At 39.6% G+C, this 22856-nt stretch overlaps 3 protein-coding genes across 3 annotated transcripts; 2 read left to right on the top strand and 1 right to left on the bottom strand.

Annotated features, from left to right (window-relative positions):
• LOC135678241 (uncharacterized) lies at positions 1 to 5005 on the top strand. Its single transcript, XM_065190809.1, has 5 exons — positions 1 to 254; positions 484 to 616; positions 2553 to 2649; positions 3270 to 3356; positions 4634 to 5005. Exons 1-5 carry the CDS (start codon positions 188 to 190, stop codon positions 4766 to 4768), a joined length of 519 nt encoding a protein of 172 aa, XP_065046881.1. The 5' UTR covers positions 1 to 187; the 3' UTR covers positions 4769 to 5005.
• Positions 5006 to 7763: 2758 nt separating this feature from the next.
• On the top strand, positions 7764 to 9134 carry LOC135679849 (NAC domain-containing protein 22-like). The gene is made up of 3 exons (XM_065193832.1): positions 7764 to 8116; positions 8197 to 8480; positions 8570 to 9134. The coding sequence occupies exons 1-3, from the start codon at positions 7894 to 7896 to the stop codon at positions 8996 to 8998; spliced, it is 936 nt and encodes a 311-aa protein (XP_065049904.1). The 5' UTR covers positions 7764 to 7893; the 3' UTR covers positions 8999 to 9134.
• Positions 9135 to 13403: 4269 nt separating this feature from the next.
• On the bottom strand, positions 13404 to 21470 carry LOC135678240 (protein ROLLING AND ERECT LEAF 2-like). The gene is made up of 4 exons (XM_065190808.1): positions 19982 to 21470; positions 19711 to 19868; positions 18271 to 18494; positions 13404 to 15382 (listed from the first exon to the last, which is right to left on the bottom strand). The coding sequence occupies exons 1-4, from the start codon at positions 21264 to 21266 to the stop codon at positions 14683 to 14685; spliced, it is 2367 nt and encodes a 788-aa protein (XP_065046880.1). The 5' UTR covers positions 21267 to 21470; the 3' UTR covers positions 13404 to 14682.
• Between the last annotated feature and the right edge of the window lie 1386 nt (positions 21471 to 22856).

The raw sequence follows: 22856 nt of genomic DNA, 5'->3' as shown, positions 1-22856 counted from the left end.
CAACTATATGGGCCCCTACCGATCCATGTTATCTTAGCCCAATTCAATTGCACCTCGGTGATATCGAGGTCGGAGCGAAGACTACATCTCGATAGAACCAAAGCACGGAGTGATCTCAAAGTCACCTCCTCGCTCCGCTTGCCTCTCCTTGTTCGATTTCCTCTAGAAAGAGTTGTTGATAGCATAGATGACGATGGTTACGATCGCAAGCACCGTCGTCGCCGTCGGAGACCCCCGATCCCAATCGCTTGCCGGTAGGTGTACCTTTCCATCATTTTCGATCTAAAAAATCTTGGGCTGATTAGTCTGCCTTTTGCTTTTGGTGATCTTATCTCCGATTTCTTCGACTCATTTGATTCTTGAGCCGATGAGATATTCTTTTGAGTTTCTATGTTCCGTCGCTAATTCCTCGGTGTTTTTTGTGTAGGATTGTGAAAGTTATTTTATAGATTTGCTCAACTTATAATTATTCTTCTTTTTTAGGCTATAGTTTGAAGTCGTCGAACAAGTCCCCTGTAATATGCCATCCTTTGAGCTTCTCTCTCAGACCTGCATGCCGGAGGAGAGCGGGAGTTTCAAGTTACAGGTGCCAATTGATGGTTCAAAATGCCTATAGGTATTTGAGTTACTTGTGCCGAGTTTGCTAGCTTTGACTCTATATTTCATTTGCGACACCCTGTTTGTTTGTGATCGTCTTTCCCTCATGCTTGTCGATTATTATACCTTTCTTCTGTTAGCCCCAAGAGTACTCATGAGAAGGAATACAAGGGTCATTTGAGAAATTTGTTGTCTAAGATGTAGTTACAAGTTTCAGTGTGTGTGCAATGTTGTCTGAGTAATCTTTGTCTCTAACACAGTTTCTATTGTCTTATCTTATGTCGTTACAAACATTGTAGATACGGTGTTTTGTGTGAAGGAGATGATAAGCGCAATTAGAAACTAAAACAGGCAAGCTCTGTCGAGTTTTCTTAGTTTACAACTAAAATCAGACATCTTGATGATTTCCACAGGGTTGTGACTTCCATCACTCTGGAACTTAGCTTCAGGTGTGCGTAATTCTCATACAATTGTTTGGTTAAAGAATCAAAAAGAAAAATGAGGGTTTCTTGTAGTTAACCTTGTTTTGTTCTCGTTTTTGTTGGAATGCTGGCATATGTTCCCATTTTTTGCATTTTGCATAATTAAAATATCCAAATAGACCTTTGACCAATAGGCACTAGGATCATCAGTTTTGTTCAAATCCATATGAGAGATAGAGCTACCAATAGGCACCAGGGTTACTGGGTTGTAACAATGGACTTGCCTCTTTAGTTTTAGTTTCTTAAATTCTTAATTACAGCTGATAATTGCAATGTTATTGTTCTAACACCTTGGAGCATGTTATAAGGTTGAATTTCTACCATTATAAGGAAATTCCAATTTTATATTCATGACTTCTGGTATCAGTTAAATTATAGGCTGTGCGTTCTAAGTCAACATGTCTCTTTCTACCTGGTGATGCTCTGAATCTGGCATTAGCATATTCAAGGTTTTCAATCAAGTTGAAAACAATTCATGACACCTTTGTTCTGAACATTCAAGCTTGAGTCAGACGTGAGATGCCTTCATAACCATTTCCAAGAGGAATTTACGAGCATTGCTGCATTTCATTTCTCTAGGTTTGCCATAAGTACTAGAATCTAAAGTATTATGGAGCAATCATTATATTGTCCAATAAAAGGAGAATGCATGTCTACATTTTGCCAAGATTTTCATCTATCGAAGATGTAACCTAGGAGAATTTTGACACTTCAATTGGCATACATCAATAAAGATCGAAAGATGGATTTGATGATTTGTATATGTGAAATGCATGGTTTATTGTAGTAGCTTGGAGTTAACATGTTGGACCACATTGGAAGGTTCACATCATACAGTTGGATACCTGGTTGCCTTTGCCATTCATATAAAACTCCACATCCACTTTTTAGAGATGGAAATGATATAAGGATTTTATGAAAAGCAAAGAGTTAGAAATCATAGTCTAATTTGGAAATTTCTGTTTAGGCATTCATAAATCCTCCTTGATAGATGAACTATTCCTAATATGTCAATGACAATTGAATCAATGTTTTTAGCTATTTTTTAAGTAACTCAGTTGAGGAGGATGTAATCAATGCAGATTTAAAATTCTCATCGTATGTGCCTTTCATTAGGGGCAACTTCAGGTGCACATTATTCTTTTGTACAAGAAAAGCCATTATTGCTCCAGTTGGTGTATGCATATGTTACTTATCAGAAATGGAGAATCAAAAGAATCACAACTGACTTTCTGGTCTTATTGTTTTTTTCTTTTTTAACTCAAGTGCTTAGTGTCCTGAAATGCAATACAGTTTGTCATTTTTTGTAAATTATGAATCAAGGTTTTGATAATCAGGATCAGATCTGGAAAATATGAGCAGATGGAACTTTTTCTTAACTTGCCTTGGATTGGCTTCATTTTTGGTTCTTTTGTAGAATCTTATTGCAGGCATTTAACGTACTATGTATGCCTTTATGTGATGCAAATGTAGGGATGGTAGAAGGCCCAGCAATGCAAGCATCTTCACTGGTGGCTTTGTGCTGGGGGGAATTGTGGTTGGGACACTTGCTTGTGTATATGCACCTCAGGTACTGAAGTTGATATCTTTATTTACCATACATTACCTTTTTAATATGTTCCATGTAGTTTATGATTGCTGGGTTAACTGATGTGTGGTGGTGAAATTGTGGTAATTTCGTGCTAGCATGAGTGCAATCTTTTTCAGCACATATTCGTTTTACTAGTTTTAATAATTGGGAAATTATGACTTCTTGTTATTGTTGTTGTTATTATTGTTTTGATGTATTTGTTTTCCTAGTTTAAAGAGGAGAAAGTTATCATTATACACCTCTGTTTGTTACTAAAGCTGAACTCATTCTTGATTCAATAAGCACTAGAGCAGGAAACCAAAAAAATATCCTTTGCTTGATTTCAAGTACTTGAAATTGCGCGTGTGTGTGTGGGGGGGGGGGTGTGTGGGAAGGCATGTGTATTTTTACAGCTTTTCCTTTTAGGCCTCTGATGCAGGTTGATGATATGCCAGCTTTTGTTAGAAATTATCATACTCATCTCTTGTTAAAATTTGTGTATTATAAAGGTATCCCTGGCACTTTATGCTTCAGAGCTAAGCTATTCATTGAAGATGTTAACAAACTTCTATTTATGATTATGTTTCTATTTATTTTCTGATGAATCAGTATTGTTTCAGATCAGCAAAGCATTGACTGGAACTGACAAAAAAGATCTAATGAAGAGATTGCCAAAATTCATCTATGATGAAGAGAAAGCTTTGGAGGTAAGTCTTATGATTATGGTATTATCATCTGCAATCAAAAAATTACTTTGCAATAAACAATTTAATCTCTTTGCATACTCCTCCATAACCTTATGCATTGATTGTTTTTACTTGATATATTTTCTTGGTTTCTACCACAATTTTCTACTTTCATAGTTTACTACTTATCTAGTTATATTGACCTTCAGTACCACACCTCATTCGAGGAGGTCAAGTGGTTAGCTCTTTGTTTCTTGCTAATCGAAAGATGTCTAGTTGATCATTTTACTATATATATCTTCACTACCACTTATGGATAGAAGCATCAGCCCACCAGGACCACCAAAAAGGAGAAGTTAAAGAAACTAAAGAAAAAGAGGAATGAGTTTTGAGTTTGATATGGATAGATAAAAACATCAGTAAATCATCAACATCAAAGCATGTGTATACCATCATGAATTTTTCACTGGTTATTCTGAACATGAATGCCACCCACTTATTCTTCAAATAGACTTGTTAATTGTGATTGATGCTTAAAACAAAAAAGAATACCAATATCGAAGGAAGGTGACAAAGATTTATCATAGGTAGCCACACGTGGTTCTCATTTTAGTTTGGTGTGTTATTTCTCTTGCTTGTAGAAATAAGAGATGAAATATACTTACTGTTGAATCGACAAAGAATTATTATTCAAAGTGTGTTGAGAATCGATTGTGCTTATGTTTCTGTGGAATATAATTTTCATTACTCTGGATCAGTTCAGAGGAGCAATTCTGTTCGAGCATTGACCAGTTTGTTGTCTTCTTTCTTATCTCTCTCTTCTTTCCTTGGCCATACACCTGCTTCTTTGTAGCTTCCCTCTTCTTTTTAATTAATTTACAGTTTAGCATTTTTTTATAATTAGCATTATAGTCTATTTACTGCTCTAATAACAAAAAAAGCATATCCGAAGTAATGTTCATCAAGAAACCACATTGTAGTAGCCATTGCACACATGCTTCGGAGTTATCTTATGAAAAATACTTGTATAATTTGCTTTGTGATCTATTTTGTTGTATTCACAAATATTTAGCTGATGGATACAACGACCCAGTCAAATATTAATTTATCATCCCAATTTGATGGGACTTGGAAAAGAGAGCTCTTTTTTTTTTTTTTCTGATACTGGACAATCTTGTCTTCTCATTTATTACATCTAATGTGAATCTACTGTCCAGATTTCGTCTGAAACATAGTTGCAATACTTGTGTTGCTTTATTTGTGCTGCATTAACAACAAGCTAAATGGTGATACAACAGAAAACCAGGAAGATTTTGACAGAGAAGATTGCACAACTTAACAGTGCTATTGATGATGTTTCTTCTCAACTCCGAGCAGATGATGAGCCAAATGGAGTGGCTGTGGCATCAGATGAGGTCGAAGCCTCAATATGATGTCGATCTAGGTGGATGCAGCCATCACACACTCCTTTCTTTGTACTGTTTTGGATTGGTAAGTACTTGATCGATCTATTGCTTGATTTGGAACTGCTGCTCTTTGCCAGCGAGCATTAGATTTTTTTGGTTTTTTTGGGGATGGTCGAGCTTAAAGTTTCTTTATCATCGGTAAAAACACAGGTATTACTATACTGGCGGATGAGATCATTAATAAAATTATATGAGTTATAATGATGAATGGATGTCATTACTATATTGAATGAGATTATTAGGGAAATTATTATTCTGCCAATTTTTTTTGGTCATTAGTAAAAGTATTGTGATTATTATAATGTCTTTATGCTAAGGTTCGTCTTACTGATCCCTACACTAGTACGGTTCTTATCGATATGGTACATATTGACATATAAGAATATTTAAATTATTTTTGCCTAAATATTTAAAAAAAAATTTGACGGTTGAAATCGTAATCTTCCGAATCGGAATAGGGGGTCAGGGGCTAGCTACACTAAACAACTGTTTCCATGACGGGGTCCACTTACAATAACTCACCCTCCTGAGTCCACCACATGACTTGCATTTGGGAGTCAATTTATTATGAATACACACGAAGAGAGCAGCAAGTATGTATCCTTCGTTCTCACTGTTTCATCGTCTTTTCGAGTCCTGATGATAACACTCAGGTTTGACACTCCTCGAAATGAAGCTGACATACCGAGGTTTGTTGGTCTGCAGGATGAATAGAGGATCCATCTCAAGCAGCTAATTTAGGTTGGAGATCCAACATTTGACATTTCATTAGTTTAACTGCATCTTCTCCTCTCTCCCCATGAACTGGAGATTCATCTATATGATTACAACGTGATATGATCCGACTAGAAGACCGCCAACCAAAAGAGGAAAAGAAGGCTGCTGCTTCCGATGACACTCACCGCAACCCTATCGAGCTTTTCACCACCGTCGGACTCGCCTTGAGCTTCCCCTCCCTCAAGAATGCATCCACCATCCACCACCCACCACCCGATCTCGTGTCCCTTCTTCTCGTCATCGGCAACCGCCACAGCTCGAATGCACCAACCGCTCCTCAGCATCCCCGGGATCAGAGGCACTCGAACTTCAGCCGGATGAATTTTCGATCAAGAGGAAGTCTATCGGATGGTGTTGGAGGAGAAAAGCATACCAACAGATCAAAGAACACATCAAAAAATTTATTACTATTATAGAGAAAATCAAATTATTTTCTTGCATTTTGCTCGATCAATTACATCTCTCTCCTCGAGACAACACCGTGGAATCCCGTCGGACACGTCCTGGCACAGTGTTTTGCATTTGCAATTACCCCTTACACACACAATCGAATCCTATTCATCGCTCAAGTCACGGAGCATGAAATCTCGGCTGCCCCAAACACCCCAACGATGGAGACCTAAGACTCCGTCAAATACGCTTGGGAGTCAATCACATTGGAGTGCGCAACCAATCCAAGCCGAAGTCAACATTCCAACTTGCACCCAACGCCGATCACGATCGTGCTGCGGTCGTCGAAGACCTCGATCATGGCACGACCACCATGCAATGTCGTCACAGAAGAATCCACTTGAGGGTTCCAGCAGAAGAAGAAGAAGAAGAAGAAGAAGAAGAAGAAGAAGGACAACAACAACGAAGCACTGACCGATTCCACAGGAAATACGTGGTGATGAGTGGGTGCGCTCTCTGTTGCCCGTCGCATGGTGATTGATGACGATGGCGAGGGTTCAATGACTTCCAACGTATCAGTTTCGGAAGTCTCGATTTGAATGGGTCAGCTTCTCGAGAGACGGCATGTAGTCGTGTGCATCAATTCACTACGCACAGCAGAAGTCGCACTGCATGCATTTGAGGGGTGCATTAAGATATATTTGATGTTGGAAGAGGATACATTTTTTAGATAAATTAGTATACTGATATATGTCATCGCGTAAAGCGAACCCCATCGAATCAGGTCAAATATGTTATGATACTACTATCAGAATATTAGGCATTAGATGGAATGGAACAAACTTGGACCGAGCCATAGCCGCGTTGTGGCAAAGTCTTCTTCCCTACTCATTGGTTCTCTCTCTCTCTCTCTCTCTCTCTACTTGATTCTTGTTTTTCATTAAAAATAAAAAATAATCTCATTAAGGTATCAAAACAAGTTATGATATGACTCCGAAATCTCCCTGTGATATTTAATTCACCTATAGATGAATATTTTGCGTCGAATATATTAGTTTCGAGCTCATTTCGGCATAAACATAAGAATATATAGAGTTTTACTTGTAATTTCCTTCTCAAAGTGAGCGATGATGAAGATGAGATTTGATCCTAAGATCTTACTATTAAAAATTAAAATTTTTACTAAGTTAGTCCGTAAACAAATATTTGGAGAACTCGGATTCTAATGAGTCCATATATTCTTATTGATCTATATAATTATTATGTATATTCTAAATTATTATTTTATATTTTGTGGGATTCATTGCTTGTATCCTATCTTTAGTAAAGGAATGCACAATAAGCACACAAAGGAAGAGAATACAAGCGATCAAAATCTTATGCATCTCTGAGAATTGATGATGTAAAACTGCTGGTTTTTCTCTTTCTTTCTTTCTTTCTTTGTTTATGTAAAACACAGAGTCTCGCAAGCTTCCGAAATAAGGGTTTGGATTCAAAGGTCAGGGATGAACAGGAAAAACAAACACACAAAATAATGCAGTCTTTGCTTGATGATGGACACTGTGGAATTCTTGGTAGACTAGTGGAAATTTGCAGGTCTTGGTGACTCATTAAAAGGCGACTCCCTCCATCTTCGGCAATCATGACCTAATGATTAGTTTAACAGTACTCTGATTCCCTCCATACTCTTCTTTCTTCAAATCGAGATGCTTGCAACACTTAAAATGAATAGGATTATGTTTTACATGAAGGCAAGATACATTCCATAATGACCAGTGTATGACAGCCCGGCTGGGTGCTGATGCACTTCCAGGAAGCACACATAGGATGGTGATGGTGATCAGGCATCAAAGTCCAACCTATCGCTCTCATGCTAAAACGTCAAACTTCGTTTTGGATCCAACCATGCACTATATAGGCACTTAATGTCTTCCGTTAGCTTGGCATCAAAGGGAGCGAACAAGAGAGAAGAGGTGCAAAGCATGGAGAGAGGTGGATCGGGGCTCGATCTCCCTGGCTTCAGATTCCACCCCACGGAGGAAGAGCTCCTAGACTTCTACCTCAAGCGGATGGTGCTTGGAAAGAAGCTTCAGTTCGATGTCATCACCTCCATCAATCTCTATCGCCATGAGCCTTGGGAGCTCCCAGGTATCGTCATCGGTTCCTGTGTTATGTGCTGATTGCTTCAGTGTAAGGGTGTTCTGATAGCACCGTGCATGACTCTACAGGGTTGGCCAGGATGGGGGAGAGGGAGTGGTACTTCTACGTTCCGAGGGACCGCAGGCAAGCCAGTGGAGGACGGCCGAGCCGAACGACGGAGCGGGGGTTCTGGAAGGCGACCGGGTGCGACCGGCCGGTGCGCAGCGCCACGGATCCCAAGCGGCTCATCGGCCTCAAGAAGACGCTGGTGTACTACGAGGGCCGGGCGCCTCGCGGCTCCAAGACCGACTGGGTCATGAACGAGTACCGCCTCCCCGACCCGCCGCCGAGCTCCTCCGACGCAACACCCAAGGTGCGGCACGCTTGCACCATCGTGCTTTTCGTGTGGTTTCGACTCTCGACCGCAGAAGACTGATCCAACGTACGTGACTTGTTATCCAGGAGGACATAGTGTTGTGCAAGGTATACCGGAAGGCAACGTCAATGAAGGAGCTGGAGCAGCGGGCGGCGGCCATGGAAGAGGACATGAACTCTGGGTCGTCGATGACGGACTCGTCGCCGGGGTGGCCCGATCAGGACAGCTTCCAGCAGGGACCTCCAGCAAGCGTGGCTGATGTTATCCTGATCGAGGACACGGAGGAGGAGAAGATGGCAGCGGCATTGGCAGCGGCGGCGGCGGAATTAATGGAGGAGAAAGAAGAGGTGGTGGCTGCCTCGGGGGTGTCGACTCGGCGGCCGAGTCTCCCCGAATTGGAGGTTCCAAAGAGCAGCGGGATGGAATGGCTGCAGGACCCGTTCTTGAGTCAGCTGAGGAGCCCATGGCTGATGGATTTCTGGTCTCCTTCTTTTAACAGCATACTCAACTTCTAAATTTGAATAAAAAACAACGATCATGTTCGAGTTGAGCAGTGATCGATAGAAAGCTTTATACGGTTTGTTCTTTGCACGACATCTTAAGATTCATGTTTGAATTCTTACTATAATACAAAATCTTAAATTTAAATTCCGATGATAAGAGTGCTCGACGAAACTAATAAACTCAAACTGAGAGGTGATGGTGATGATGGAGCTGACGAAATCTGTCACTTGATTGAGAGAGATTGGGGTATAGTCTTCGGGCTTGAACTTACAGTAGGTGGCATGAACTTCCCAAGTCAGACATGGCAGGCCATCACAGGCATAGTATGGTGTAATATTAGTCCATCACAGATGTATATGTCAAACCATATCACCTTTAAAGTCATATAGACATTGTTATCTTCGTCTCCCAACTTGCCATATGATCCACTCTTATCTCATTTTCGACGTTATTGTTGAACTGAAAGCCAACTCAAGCCGCCAATGTAAGTTTCACATGCAGCAGGGTCGTTCGCTGGATCCTTAATTCACGACACCTCTCCTGTGAGGAAGATGAGCTTATATAACTTTATCTAAATTATTATGGATTTAGTTAATTTTATCTAAGTGATATGATATCTCTACGTATTAATTAATAAATAATCAAGTTCCTCGAGGTCATACGAAGTATAAATGGTTATTTCAGTAAATATTTAGACAATATAAATTATAAGCATAGACTTTATAATATCTAAATAGGTATGGGATAAAAGGTATAAGGTAGTCTACCACGATCAGAAGTCTATATAAGTGGCCACATGACACTACTGCGGAATAAAGTAGCGAACTAGCCCTAGACACTACCTAATCCAACTATGTGTCACTCGTGTAATTCTTGGGTGCTATACTGGTTGACACTTTGCACCACTTTACGGAGCTAGAAAACTCCTAAAATGATTGCCTAAGTGGTTTGTTTATAGGTAGTTTTGTATATGCATAATGATTGTACGCAATCTGTATTTACAAGCTTAAAACAACTATTCAAACTAACAAAAATAGGGCTACCAATCCCATTGCAAGTCTTCTATATGTTGTGAAAAACATAAACAAAACCAAAAGTCATGGTCATACACAAGTATTACATCTAACACCCTGTTTATAATTTTGTTTATGACATTTTCCCCTATTTATTCCTTCGACGATCTCGTTGAAACCTTTGCGGATGCTGCATCTCCTAGTCTTTATTGAATCTTCAATCTTTTGCCCCAATTGCAATGCACCTCTTGGCTCTCAACTACTCTTCGTTACTCTTGTTGAGTAGTTGAACTTTGATCTGTTGTGCTGCTTCAACTTACCAATGACTCTGACCCTAGTTTGCGGTCGATCGAATTATATTGATCTTTGTTAGTTCATATATATCTTTCAAATGAAGGAAAAAATCTTTCTTATTATGCACTAGTCTCATGGTGATGATGGAGCTGATGAAATTTATCACTCTCATGTGTGTCACATTACCTCGAACTGTTCTACCGTAATGCGCTACACCATGTCGCCTCTTGGTGATATCTCAATTGCATTTTGATCTTTGTGGGATGAACTCAGACTGCGATATCTCCATATGTGACATCTACCAGCACATCATAGGGCCTCTGCCACCTTAGATTATATTCGCTCCTTTGACAATTGACCTTCGTCCACCCGCTTTCAATTCACACTCGGATGAAGCATAGCCTTAAGATAGTTCATCACTAAGCAGCTCTCGAAAGTCCACCAACTTCACTTAAATTGGTATGCTATTATCTAGATGCTAGACCCTTGTTCCCAACACAATCTCTACTACACATTGCTTCCTTAGCAGTAACTTGAATGATAACAATGCAGCATAACTCGCCTCCACGCCCGCTTGTCCCATGCTAAGGTATTCTGACCCCAATTTCACCTCTGTAAGTTAAGTCGTATTAGTTTCTCAATCAAATGCTTTATTGAGATAAGGTGCATGTGCCTCGAAGCTCCCTTCGACTTTGATACTATGCAAGATGAGTATACTCTATCGGAATGAGGGACCCATGGAGCAATGTGATCTCGCTCTTGTTTATGCAAGAGTTCATGTCCTAAACCTCTATCCAAAGAAAGCTTCGTGCTTCCGCTCTATATTCTATCTTTTATGTTGACTCCCTTCATGTAGCTTTGTCACTTCACTAAGTTTCACCCAAATTGCTCTACTCCTCGGTTTGCATTGAGTTAATAGTGTCCCTCATGCCTATCATTTCATGGGTCAGCCTTTCGTTGAGTCTGATATCCATATCGACTCTAAGTATGTCTTTATTTGGTATTGTCTGAGATTGCTCCCCCACTTGATCATGCAATGCATCCACTACCACAATTATCTCATGCGAGATTATGCAACGACTCCTCATTGCTCACTCAATTCGTTAAGCTTTGTAGAGTTATTGTCTTGAGATTACCCTTCTTAATATGTGTGATCTATTACATATAATTCTCCCTCTAGAGAATCAATAATTATCCCTTCTAGATATCTATCCCGTTGGAGTAATTTTTCTATTTGTATCCTTTTCTTTAGAAGTTTTAGAGATCACTATTCTTTTGGACTACTTTGTCTTGCTGAACAAACTATATATTATTCCACATTATGAACGTACTTATTAGATTGTGACTCTTCACTAATACAACATCCCTTACGCCCCTCAATGCCTAGCAACATGTTGAACTTATTGCATACTTCAGCCTTTTATAAATGTATCCTTCCCATGTTAAAGAAAAAGTTTCAATACTCTATGGCATCAAGTTTTGATCGCCTTGGAATGGTCACAGGTCACAGACAGTCCATCATTTACATACAAACCCTTGTATGAATGAGTTAGTAATTTCCCTCACCTTTGTGAACTTTGTATAACTTTTTCGATTGTCGAGCTACTCATCCCTCCTTGCATAGTTTCATCCTTTGCCAAGTGCCCCGTTTATCTTGAGCACCATTAAGTTTAGTTGCCAACGTTGAACCGTAGCTCGAACTCAGCCATTTCAACTTTTGTGTGCTATGTGTTTTTCCCAACTCGCTTTTTCTCATGGTACCTCTCGTGCGAAAGGTTGGTCATTTCTTTGAATACTAATATCATATGCTCGCTCCTTTGAGCGACTCATTTTTTTATGTCTCAATGCCCATTTCCCTCGAACGGTCACGCACACTAGTTGCCCTTAACATAGCCTCGATAGGTCTCCATGTTTGTATGTCAAGTATCTCTAAATATGCTTAATCTTATACTGATACCATTTATTATGAACTTAGATAGTTTTACCTATATCGTGTGATCCTCTTGCATATACAACTATAAAGGATTAATCTCCTCAAAATCTCTTATAGTCCCTTAAAGACATACAAAAGAGAAGATAAATTAGATGAAGCATTTAACTCAGGATCCATAAATAATCATTTCAATAAATACTTGATAGATAATACAAATGACAGACATAAACTTCATAAGATCTAAACGATTACATGACAAAGGGTCCAAGGTGGTCCGTCGCGACTAGAAGTCTCCATAAGTGTCTGCATGACATTGCTGCAAAATAAGATAATAAATCAACCCTAAATACTACTCCAAAGGTCTACTAGTCATGTGCTACCTAGGTAACTCGTGGGCGCTATGCTGGTTGACACTTTGCACCACTCTACGGAGCTAGAAAATCTTCAAAATGAATGCTTGGATAGTTTTACCTCTGCGCGATGATCGCACACAACTTATATTTACAAGTATGAAATAATCACAAAAACCAACCAAGATAAGGCTACCAAATATATTACAAACTCTCTACATGTTGTAAAAAATATGAACAAAATAAAAAAAAAATACAAACATATACAACCACCACATCGAACACTAAAAAAAATAAAAATACAAACATACACAACCACCACATAGAACACCCTGTTTAAAGTTTTATCCATAACAACACATTAAAAATCTAGATAACTCGCATCTTGTGATAAAGATATACTTCGATTGGATTCGAACTCCCTTCACACCAAGTCGGACAATCTAAATTACTCACAATGAACTTTACTTATAAAAAGCCCTAGGTATGCATGTTGAATCGTCCCTCCCAAGCTTATTGATTAGTATATCCCCTATTTACTTTTTGACATGTAGCTCGAATGAATCCTCTCGTCTCCACAATAATCATATGATCCACATGATAGACAAGTGAATCCGACGTTAACAACGACGATACATGAACACTGAATCAAGGCTGATCAATAGTTCTGTATAATGTAATGTTTCTAGTTAAAACAGGAGCATTCAATATCTCTAGCCCTAACACAATCCATCTAAAGTATATATAGAAAGCACAGAGAATTTATTTGCAACATTGGAAAACAATTATTCATAGATTCAATTCGAGAGCAGTATTTCCAAGTATCTACCAAAGGGCTGCATATAGTACAAAACCAAGTAGCAAGAGGGAATTCATGCATTGCTAATGGCCATAAGGCACCAAAAAAAGGAAAATAAAACTATAGCACAAAGGTGGACAGATAAATCTAAGACACCAAGTTACAAAGAGTATACAAACTGTAATATCCTAATGTCGCTAGTAAAAAATAATCAGACTGCCTCCTAACAAGCAACTCGGTATGCTTCCGCGATACCTTGAAGACTCCAAACTGGCATGTGCCTGTACATAATTGCCTAAATCTTCCCTGCTACTCACTGAAGCTGATCAGATTGACAAATCTGCAGTATGCCACAAGTCAGATCAGCACAGAATCACAAATGCTATTTGGTCGATGTGTATTAGCTGCCTACTCAACAATTACTGAACAACTCAGGCTCATGTACTAGGAATCATCAATACTGATCCAGATTTCTGCATATTACAAATACTCTGATGACTCTCATCTGCTGTGCTCCATGCTAACCATAATGAGTAAGATATTGCAGCTCAGAAGTGGAGAGTGAAGCGGCAGTGACGGCAATACATGACATATTACTTTCCTGCTCCAAGCTCACCATAACAAGCAGCAGATGACAGCTGACATCAAGCACAGTGGTGGCGACAACACATTTTAACATTCACTTTATTGATCAAGGTCTGACCACGAACTGGATTGTGGCTCCGAGGTAGAGAAAGCCACAGCAGCAGCAGCAAGCAAGCAACACTTTTTTTGAAGATAGAAATCATGATCGATCTCAGGCATTGGCAGCAAATTATTTTATCCACATTCATGTCATATATTGTTCACAAATTGAAATGCCAATAGCTAAAACTACCAATCATGGCATACTGACTCAACCTCATTCTCCATGTTTTTCGTAACACTGGAAAATCATCTACCCCATCAAATTAGTCTACCAACCTTCTGTAGTAGCACAGCGCAGGGTAGACTTTGAGTAAAAGATTCTCAGATCTTGCTAGGCGCATGGATCACCAAGATGAATAGAGCCAAGTGATGAGGACCCTATACATAACTATAAATTACTCTTCTCCTAACCTTAGAAACTCACTGGATGGTAATTGACAGCATCTCGGTGAGATCTGGAAAGAGTAATTGCAGTTATACAAGGATCCTAATCACATGGCCTAAATGACAACATAGACAACTCCAGGGTGATACATCTTTAGCCTCAATTGAAACATGGACAAAAGGCCAGCCATTCCCCCATGCATCAGGTCATACTAGCATTCTCTCTGGACAACTTCTATTTCTCTTCCTCACAACATATGTGGGGCACCTCATATGCCTTCACGGAATTAGCAGTAAAATTTTCCATTGCCTCAAAGATCTGCTTCAAACTCAAATGCAGACTATTTGCAGTGGAACCATGACGCACTTCATGTTCAGGTATTGATATCCCATCCTCACTGGACATTAGCATTAATTTCTTTCTCTGCCTGAGCATCAGTTGTTCCTGGCTTTCCATCAATCTCAGCTTGCTATCCATATCTCTGTTTGCCATTAACCTTTGCTGCTGCTCAAATTTGCGCTGCTGCCAGATGTTAAAAACATCATGAGCAAAAGCCTGCATTGCATCAATAACTTCTCTTTCGGATATCAAATCCATACTCTGGGACCAGTAATTGCAGATGATGAATACAGGAGGTGCACCTATTCTCCCAGGCGAAAATGGAGGAACTCCATCATCTGTTTCTTCAGGCACATAATGGATACCTTTGACGAGCCAGCCGTTCAAAGATTTGACATAGCTCCTTTGAGCTGTAACCCAAGCAGAGAAATTTGCGACCCAATCCACCATGTCCAACTCTAACTGCTTTATTGCATCCATATGAATGTCATCAAGTTTTACTCCATTCACAATAGAATCTAGGTTTTTAGCTTCAGATATCGCTTGACACTGAATATGATGGCATTCTGACATAACTGTCCACATTCTCTTAAACCTGAAACGTTAAATTGATTGACAAAAAATCTCATATAAATTATAACAGGAGGAGAGAAAACAATCTAGTTAAAGTAAAATATTCCAGGATATTCATTTAAAGGACAAAAAAATAGCACAACAAATCATAATTGCTAGCTTATTGCAAGTCAATTAATTAAGACAAACTTGATCCTAACAGAAGCATGAAATAACAAGCAAATGGAATCATAAAAAGACCACTTACATAGAAAGAAGGTCACAGACAAGTGTGAGTTAGATCACCGTATCAGTTCAACAATCCAGATTAAGAAATCAAGCCACAAGCATGCAAATGAATCTCTAGTATTCAAAGCATTGTCAATAATGTGTCCGTGTATAGAGGAATCAGACAATTTCTTCTCACTTTAGCATATATATGTACAAACTAACATTAGGGGCATATTTTAACTCCAAGAACAAGAAGCTCAATTGACGTGATACAGATATAAATCCAGGTTTTTCTATGTGACTTAATGAAGAGAAACTGTGGGAAATTGTGGTCAGTAAATGTTGAATAACTCTCCTGGTGAGGATGAAGTATCTAGAATTAATACTAACTAAAAAATAAAAATAAAACTACATACTTGAAAATTAAACCCCCTGAAAACTAAGTATGAATTAATCCAGTTTCAAGAAGAGAACTATTACACATTTTAGTTGGACCATCTTGGCAAGAGGTGGGAGAATTCCATAATTAGAAATAATTGCATGATTATAAATAGTTGGAACACCATAAGGTACTGAGCAAAGGACGACAATTTCCTTGATTGATTGGAGGAATATATGAAAATTAATCAGTTGGACAGCAAACACCTGTTTGACAAAACACTGGATGTCATAAGGGTTAACAGTTGGAGACAGCAAGGGAAAATACCTTCCCGAATGAAAGATACTTGTCCTATACTGTCTTATGACCCTACTGCAGATTACCCTCGTATGCAATTTCTTCCTACAAGGGCTGAGATTCAGGAGTTCAGCAGAAAGTGACAAGACTCTATGGAAAAATGTAGAAGTTTGTGGTTTGCTCTGAAACCTAGATAGCATCTTACGTTAGCACTAACTTTATGAAGATCGAAATATGAAGTCATAAGCACAAACAACATTCGATCCATCTGACAAGACACAGTGGTTCATATGCTGGTAGATGTGATCCATCTTTATGAAAAACAATTAAAAAACATAGGAAAACGAAAATCAACAATTAATAAAAAAACGAAGAATTACAGCACTTCTTGAAACATGTCAATTGTAGCTAATAACTTATTACTAAGAAAATACCATATTACTCAACGTAAGCTATTTCAGGGTAGGAACACATTAAGCCATATGATCACATACTGAATGAGAAAAACGAGAAAATACAGGAGAGATAATGAAGAGGAGAGCATCACATAATAAAGAAATAGCATGAATAGAGGAGAAAAGATAAATACTGACCACACAACATGAAAGAGAAAAACAGGTAGAACTATGGAAAAGAAGATGCAGCTAGAGAAGAAGACCATGAAGAAATGAGAACAGAGGAGGTCCTTTCCAATGATCTTTTATCATAAATGAAGTGCTTAGCCTATTATTTGCACTGTTGAGTCATGCTAATCTATCTTCTCTGAAGCACTAATCTAAGCAACCTTAACACACTCATTAAGATGTAATACAGTTCAAAAACCATATCAACATTTTTATCTTGCATGTTGCACTCAGTACTTCAAGAGATAAGGGTGCATAGATTGACACTCCCTAAATCCCACATTGACGGGGAATCTCATGTACTGGATTTCGTCCTTTTTGCAGAATTCACTCCATTTGCACATGTCAAATAACATTAGAACCCCACAGGCTTCAGTTGTTATATGCACAAGGTTATATTAGGTTTGCAAATCCTTGATCAACATATGTTCACTAGTGGAAATATGAATACGCAGTTGTTTTTGTAATACCAATAAAAGTGCAACTTCACATTGCAAAGTTAACATGGGAACATTTTATGCAGTGCAGGAAATTTAGTGTTTAACCTTTTCTATTGGAACTTAATAAATGCAAAAAAAAAGAAAGATATTAATTGATATTTCTAGGTATATACTTCTGCCCCCAAGATGACATCCTGGATTTGATCCAGGAATAAAGGAGGCAAAGTTTACAAGTTCTCATCCTCAGTATACAGTTAAACAGAAGATTCAAACTTGCTGAAACTTATAGCATCAGTCACTTTCAATTAGCATAACGAATGAGGCTACAGGCATCATAATAGTGGACCACAAAAGGGTGTCAAGGTAGAAGTAAATTCTTAGCATGATTAACATTACAGAATTTAGCAATATCTATTTCACAAAATGGTGAAAGATAGGTCAGCAGCATTACCTTGCCCCAAGTGAATAGATTAATATTAGTAAATGAAACAAACATACATAGGGTAATCAAGAAAAGAGACATTATCCAACAAGCATGGTGTTACCTTTACATCGCATTCATGGCGATCGATTGAACATAAACTCTAAGAACAGGTCCACAAAGAGAACAAGAAACTAGTAAAGGCAGCATTATCATCAAGAAATTCATAAGAATCAATATTACAATAAAAAAATATTCAAGATCTACCTGGCCAACAATCATCTTGTCAATGGATCAAAAGATGGAGAGTATAAACAATTCTCTGACAGTCACATGGCTAGATTACATTATCTAAAGAAGAAGGCATTCTGGGGACAGAAACAACTAATTTTTTCTAACAATTGAAAAGCATATGGAACTACAGAGTCTCATGTCACATCTGAGTTAAAAACTGTGTGTGGTTCCAAAATTCTATATTCAAGAAGAGTACAATATTAGCCCAGATACACAGTGCAATTAAGATAAAACAAAATAACATACCCTTGGATAAGTTCGTTAATTTGTGGCCATAATTCTTCATCCCTCAGCTGATTGATTTTACTTGAAATTGTGCCCACAACCTGAATGGCTATTCTTATCTTTGTGGATAATTTCCTAATGGAAATTTCAACTGCCTCAAGCTTTTCAGCCTCTGCACCCCTTTCGCTCAAACGCCTCAGGTACTCACATTTTCTATCATATAGAACCCTAATCTTTTCCTCGGCCTGCATAAGTTGAAATTAAATAACGTAAGCTACAGAATCGCACATATGTATGCCTTACGACTTAAGTACTAGCAGTTGTGCAAGGAATAATTAGTCAAGGTTTAATAGTATGACTTCAGTAAAACTAGAAACATGGTTAAAACATTCAAGAAAACTTTGTATTATGTTTTTACAGCTTGAAAAACACCAAGGTACTGTAATCACATATGTAGTATGTGGGGCATATGTATGACATAAAAGAGGTTCAAAATGATATAATAAGTTATACAATATTATTTATATATATATATATATATATATATAATATTGAAGAAATAAATAAATAATTATGTTCTACGGTCAAATCATGAGTATATGGAATCATTTAAATGACAGGTCATGAGAAATTTCTGGTATATGTATCATTGATCACTGTGCTGGAAGAATATGCAATTGTGTTTCATGCTCACTGTATATGTGGTTGCATATGCAGCCACATTTTTATGTTTATGTGGGCCATATAAGCAGCTGCTTTGTAGACGTATATAACCGCATATGTGGCACATATGCTGGAAGCAATGTGGTTTTGTTGACCGCATAGGTTACACAGTCAATATTGGCTCTTATTCATGGTATACGTGCACATATGAGAAAATGAGTAATGGAGGAAATATATAGTAATGAAGAAATAGGTGGATTGAACCAACATATGCTTCTTAATGGATTCTTATTGATCAACACAAACCGTGTAAGATGATCCAATATGAGTCTATGAAACAAATATTATTAATATAAAAGATATTAGATGAGAAAAAGGTCTCATAGATAAAGATGACAGTTTCTACGGTAATGTTTGATAATCTCAACAGCCCAATATGCACTTGGATCAAGAATCTAGAATGCCTAGCCTATTTACTTTCTTAGGCTTGATGGTAGATAAACGCTGAGAAACCAAATGTTTCCTCTCATTTATGTGAGAACATCAAAAAATATCTACGAAGGAAAAGATACGGTCAAAGAAGACATATCTTAGCCTGCTTAAGATAAAAAAATATAAGTACTTATTTTAGGATGGATATTTGAAGAAACAAGTTCTCTGACGTTGTTCTCTCTGTGCTACTCTTTTCTTATGCTCTAGACAAATTTTAAACATTGTGACTCTGTTCAAGTCATAACTGGAATAAACAACTACAGGATGAGATAGCTAAGGGCCTACAGAAACAACTGCTGTACTAACCATGACTTCCTCGAGAAGTTTTTTTTCCCAATTGTAAAGCTTCTGCAGTGTTGATGAAAGATTGCCGCAGCCCATAGCCTTATCTTCCTCAAATACCAAAAGGTCTTCATTTTTAGATGTCAGAAGTGGCGGAAAACCACATATCATCCTGGCAGAAGCTGCTTACAGAAGAAAAGAGTGCAGAGAAAAAAAGAAAACAATTAGATTTTGCTCCAAATGTCGTACAAATGCAAAGGGAATGTTTGAAGAAGAATTGCAATACTAGTTCCACCTTTGTACACAGAATTCTTCTGGTGGTATAGATGCTTTCCGGCTTCAAGCATCTTGGACACTTGATCGGCCGACTCAAACGCCCTGTCAAACTGGGTTTTTATCTCCTGCATGACTTCAGAAACATCCTGATAACTTCGAGAGGTGGTAAATCCCACAGCACCTCGTCGGTCTGCTGGTTCAGTCACTACATTCTTCTCAACCGCATGAACCTCATGGTCTGAACTACCGCCTGCCTCTACCAACCTCGACTTTTGACTGGGATCCTCGCGGCCACTGTCAATCACACCCTCTTTCGACTCCGTAGCAGCCTTACCTGTGTACTCTCCGTCCGCAGCAGCCAACGAGGAAGGTACAAACTTTGGGTCACCATAGGCTCCCTTGACGACCTCGTGGCCCTCGTCTTCCAGATCAGGGATCCCTTCCTCGTCCCTCAGCTCCTTCGAGCTCCGGCTTGGCGTATAAGAAGCACAATAATTATCGTACGAGTCGAACGGATTGAGGAAGTCCCATGTTGAAGTCCTGGGAGGTGACGGCGGTGGTGGAACTTCCGGAGTAGTAGTAGAGCTTCCGCCAGCTGCCACAGCCGGTGGTGGGATGTTTCGATGCGGCGAAGAGAAGCCAAATATGCCGCCGCCCATGCCGCCATCATAGCTCGTATCCGAGTAAGCAGGATAGGAGTACAGATTCGCACTTTGAGGGGGGTATGGGTAGCCGTAGTAAGGGAAAGCCGTGGGAGGCCGTTCATCCACGGAGCCGAAGCGTATTGTCTCGGAGCTCGGCGGCTGCAGCTCGTAAGCAACTGACGACTCCGCCGGGCGGTTGCGGGAGTAGTTAAGGTTGACGTACGTCTGGCCCACTGGGGCGTCATCCGCGTAGAGGGGGTGAACGGGAGGCGCTCCGTCCGAGTGGAGCGGCAAATCGTCGACGTCGTCGGACTCGGAATCCGAGGGGCGGAAGTGGATGTGCGAGCCGGAGTGGGAGCGAGAGTGGGTGTGGTCGAGGAATGCCGCAGCAGCGGGAGGCGGGGAGGGAGTAAGGGGCGGCGGGGGATCGCCCTTCCGCTGGGCGGGGAGGGGGAGCACGGGGGACGCGGGGGGCAGCGCGCGGGCGACGTTGAGGAACCCCTCGAGGGCCGCGCCGACGGAGCGGAGGGAGAGGGTGTAGGCAACATGAGCGTCGGCAAGGGCGTAGCGATGGCGAATGGCGTCCGCGAGCAGCAGCGAGCGCTCACGGCAGTGTGCCACCGCCGCCTCCTCATCCAGCTTGGAGACCCCGCAGCCCATCCAACGACACGGAAACCCTCAAATCGAACAAGAAGAGAGGGGAGCCCCAGCAGCAGAGATCACATTCTACGGTTGTTCTATCAAATGAAAGGAATCGGAGAGGAGGAGAAAGCAGAAAGGGTGGGAAGAGGGGCGGTGGTGGTGGGGAATCCAAGCCCGGTGGTGGAATAGGGTATGCCTTTTTTGTGCCAGAGCGGGGTGCGTACTACTACTTCCACCACAAGTAGGGATACCATATCCCCGGCGGTAGTGGGGATAGCTCATACCGTACGGAATCGTTACACTAATAAGACGCAGCAGGGACAACGTATTCACCAGAATTATACGGCGCGGGATACGCTATTCCCAAGTATTCCCGTTGGGAGGCCGCCGTTGCGACGCGCTTCTTTTCCTTTGGGGTTTCTGCGACTCGCTTTGGAGGGCGGTTGAAAAGGTGATGTGACGAAAATACCCTCATGGGCCGACAACTATCATTTCGGCGGGTTGCTGACCCCTGTCGGATTCCGTGTCAGATCCCGAGTCGGACGTGACTCGGACTCGCGGCTCACGTGTCAGAACCGGCGGTGACTTAAACCAAGAGTGTTTAGCTCCGACCTTAATTCTTGACCGTAAGTACATATTATCAAAGTACTTAGCTAACTTAGCTATTATTAGTATTCATCCATATATTTTAAAAAATTACATACTTATAATTATAAAAATGTAAAATATCTATGTTCATTTATCCTAACATTATCAATTTTATCAATGAAAACATAAAAATAAAAAAATAAAAAAAAAATAAGTTTAACATTTCAGTTAACGACGAGATGATATCGATGGTAACGATCGTGCTATTGAAGGTTGCGGGTGGCTATTATGGATAAGAAGTTGGATAACGAGATATGATGACTATCTATGTTAACATCAATATAATTGCTGAGTAACCCTTTTATCGTTTTGTATCTGAGTCGACGTTGATACAGTTATCAAGTAGCCAAAGGGCTACTCGATATTTGCATCAATGCTACTTACTCTGTATTGAGTAACACTTTCATTGTTCTGCATCAGCAAAAGGGTTAGTCGCTCTATATCAAGTAGCCCTTTCATCGCTCGATGATTACGACGACACCGACAAAGATGTAATATGGTGAAAGTGTCACTTGGTAACTGTATTAATATCAACGTGAATACAAAGTAACCCTCATCTCTTATCGTCAATCTCCTCATCGACAATAACCACCGACGGCTTCCAACGACGTCATTGTTCGCCACCACCGACATCGTCCGTCGCTACCAACTAGAACATTAAAATTATTTTGTTTTTATTTTTTTCATTAATAAAATCGATGATGAATCTAAATGTTTTACTTTCGTAATTATAAGGATATTAATATAACTTTTTAAGACGTAGAGATTAAGATGCTAAATATAATTAGCTACATGTGATAATATGTAATTAGTATTCCTTTTAAATTAATAATTTTTTAATTATATTATTTATATGACTAGCTCCATCTAATCTAACTTAAGATTTATATGCCCAAGTCAACAAGACATCAAGCATATTACATGATTAAGACAAGTATTAAACAATTGCGTTGAAGATGA

Source organism: Musa acuminata, chromosome BXJ1-7, assembly GCF_036884655.1.
Source record: "Musa acuminata AAA Group cultivar baxijiao chromosome BXJ1-7, Cavendish_Baxijiao_AAA, whole genome shotgun sequence".
Classification (NCBI taxonomy): domain Eukaryota; kingdom Viridiplantae; phylum Streptophyta; class Magnoliopsida; order Zingiberales; family Musaceae; genus Musa; species Musa acuminata.
Note: the sequence above shows the minus strand (reverse complement) of the source record. Positions and strands in the feature narration are given on the sequence as shown.

What these genes read in the sequence shown, in the direction of transcription:
- LOC135679849 (XM_065193832.1), top strand. Translation starts at nt 7,894, where the DNA reads ATGTCTTCCGTTAGCTTGGCATCAAAGGGAGCGAACAAGAGAGAAGAG. An exon ending in TGAGCCTTGGGAGCTCCCAG is followed by an intron (nt 8,117 to 8,196) that starts GTATCGTCATCG and finishes ATGACTCTACAG; the next exon opens with GGTTGGCCAGGATGGGGGAG. An exon ending in CCTCCGACGCAACACCCAAG is followed by an intron (nt 8,481 to 8,569) that starts GTGCGGCACGCT and finishes CTTGTTATCCAG; the next exon opens with GAGGACATAGTGTTGTGCAA.
- LOC135678240 (XM_065190808.1), bottom strand. Translation starts at nt 21,266, where the DNA reads ATGGGCTGCGGGGTCTCCAAGCTGGATGAGGAGGCGGCGGTGGCACAC. An exon ending in AACTTCTCGAGGAAGTCATG is followed by an intron (nt 18,495 to 19,710) that starts GTTAGTACAGCA and finishes CAACTTATGCAG; the next exon opens with GCCGAGGAAAAGATTAGGGT. An exon ending in ATTAACGAACTTATCCAAGG is followed by an intron (nt 15,383 to 18,270) that starts GTATGTTATTTT and finishes TTAACGTTTCAG; the next exon opens with GTTTAAGAGAATGTGGACAG.
- LOC135678241 (XM_065190809.1), top strand. Translation starts at nt 188, where the DNA reads ATGACGATGGTTACGATCGCAAGCACCGTCGTCGCCGTCGGAGACCCC. An exon ending in CCGATCCCAATCGCTTGCCG is followed by an intron (nt 255 to 483) that starts GTAGGTGTACCT and finishes CTTCTTTTTTAG; the next exon opens with GCTATAGTTTGAAGTCGTCG. An exon ending in ATGGTTCAAAATGCCTATAG is followed by an intron (nt 617 to 2,552) that starts GTATTTGAGTTA and finishes ATGCAAATGTAG; the next exon opens with GGATGGTAGAAGGCCCAGCA.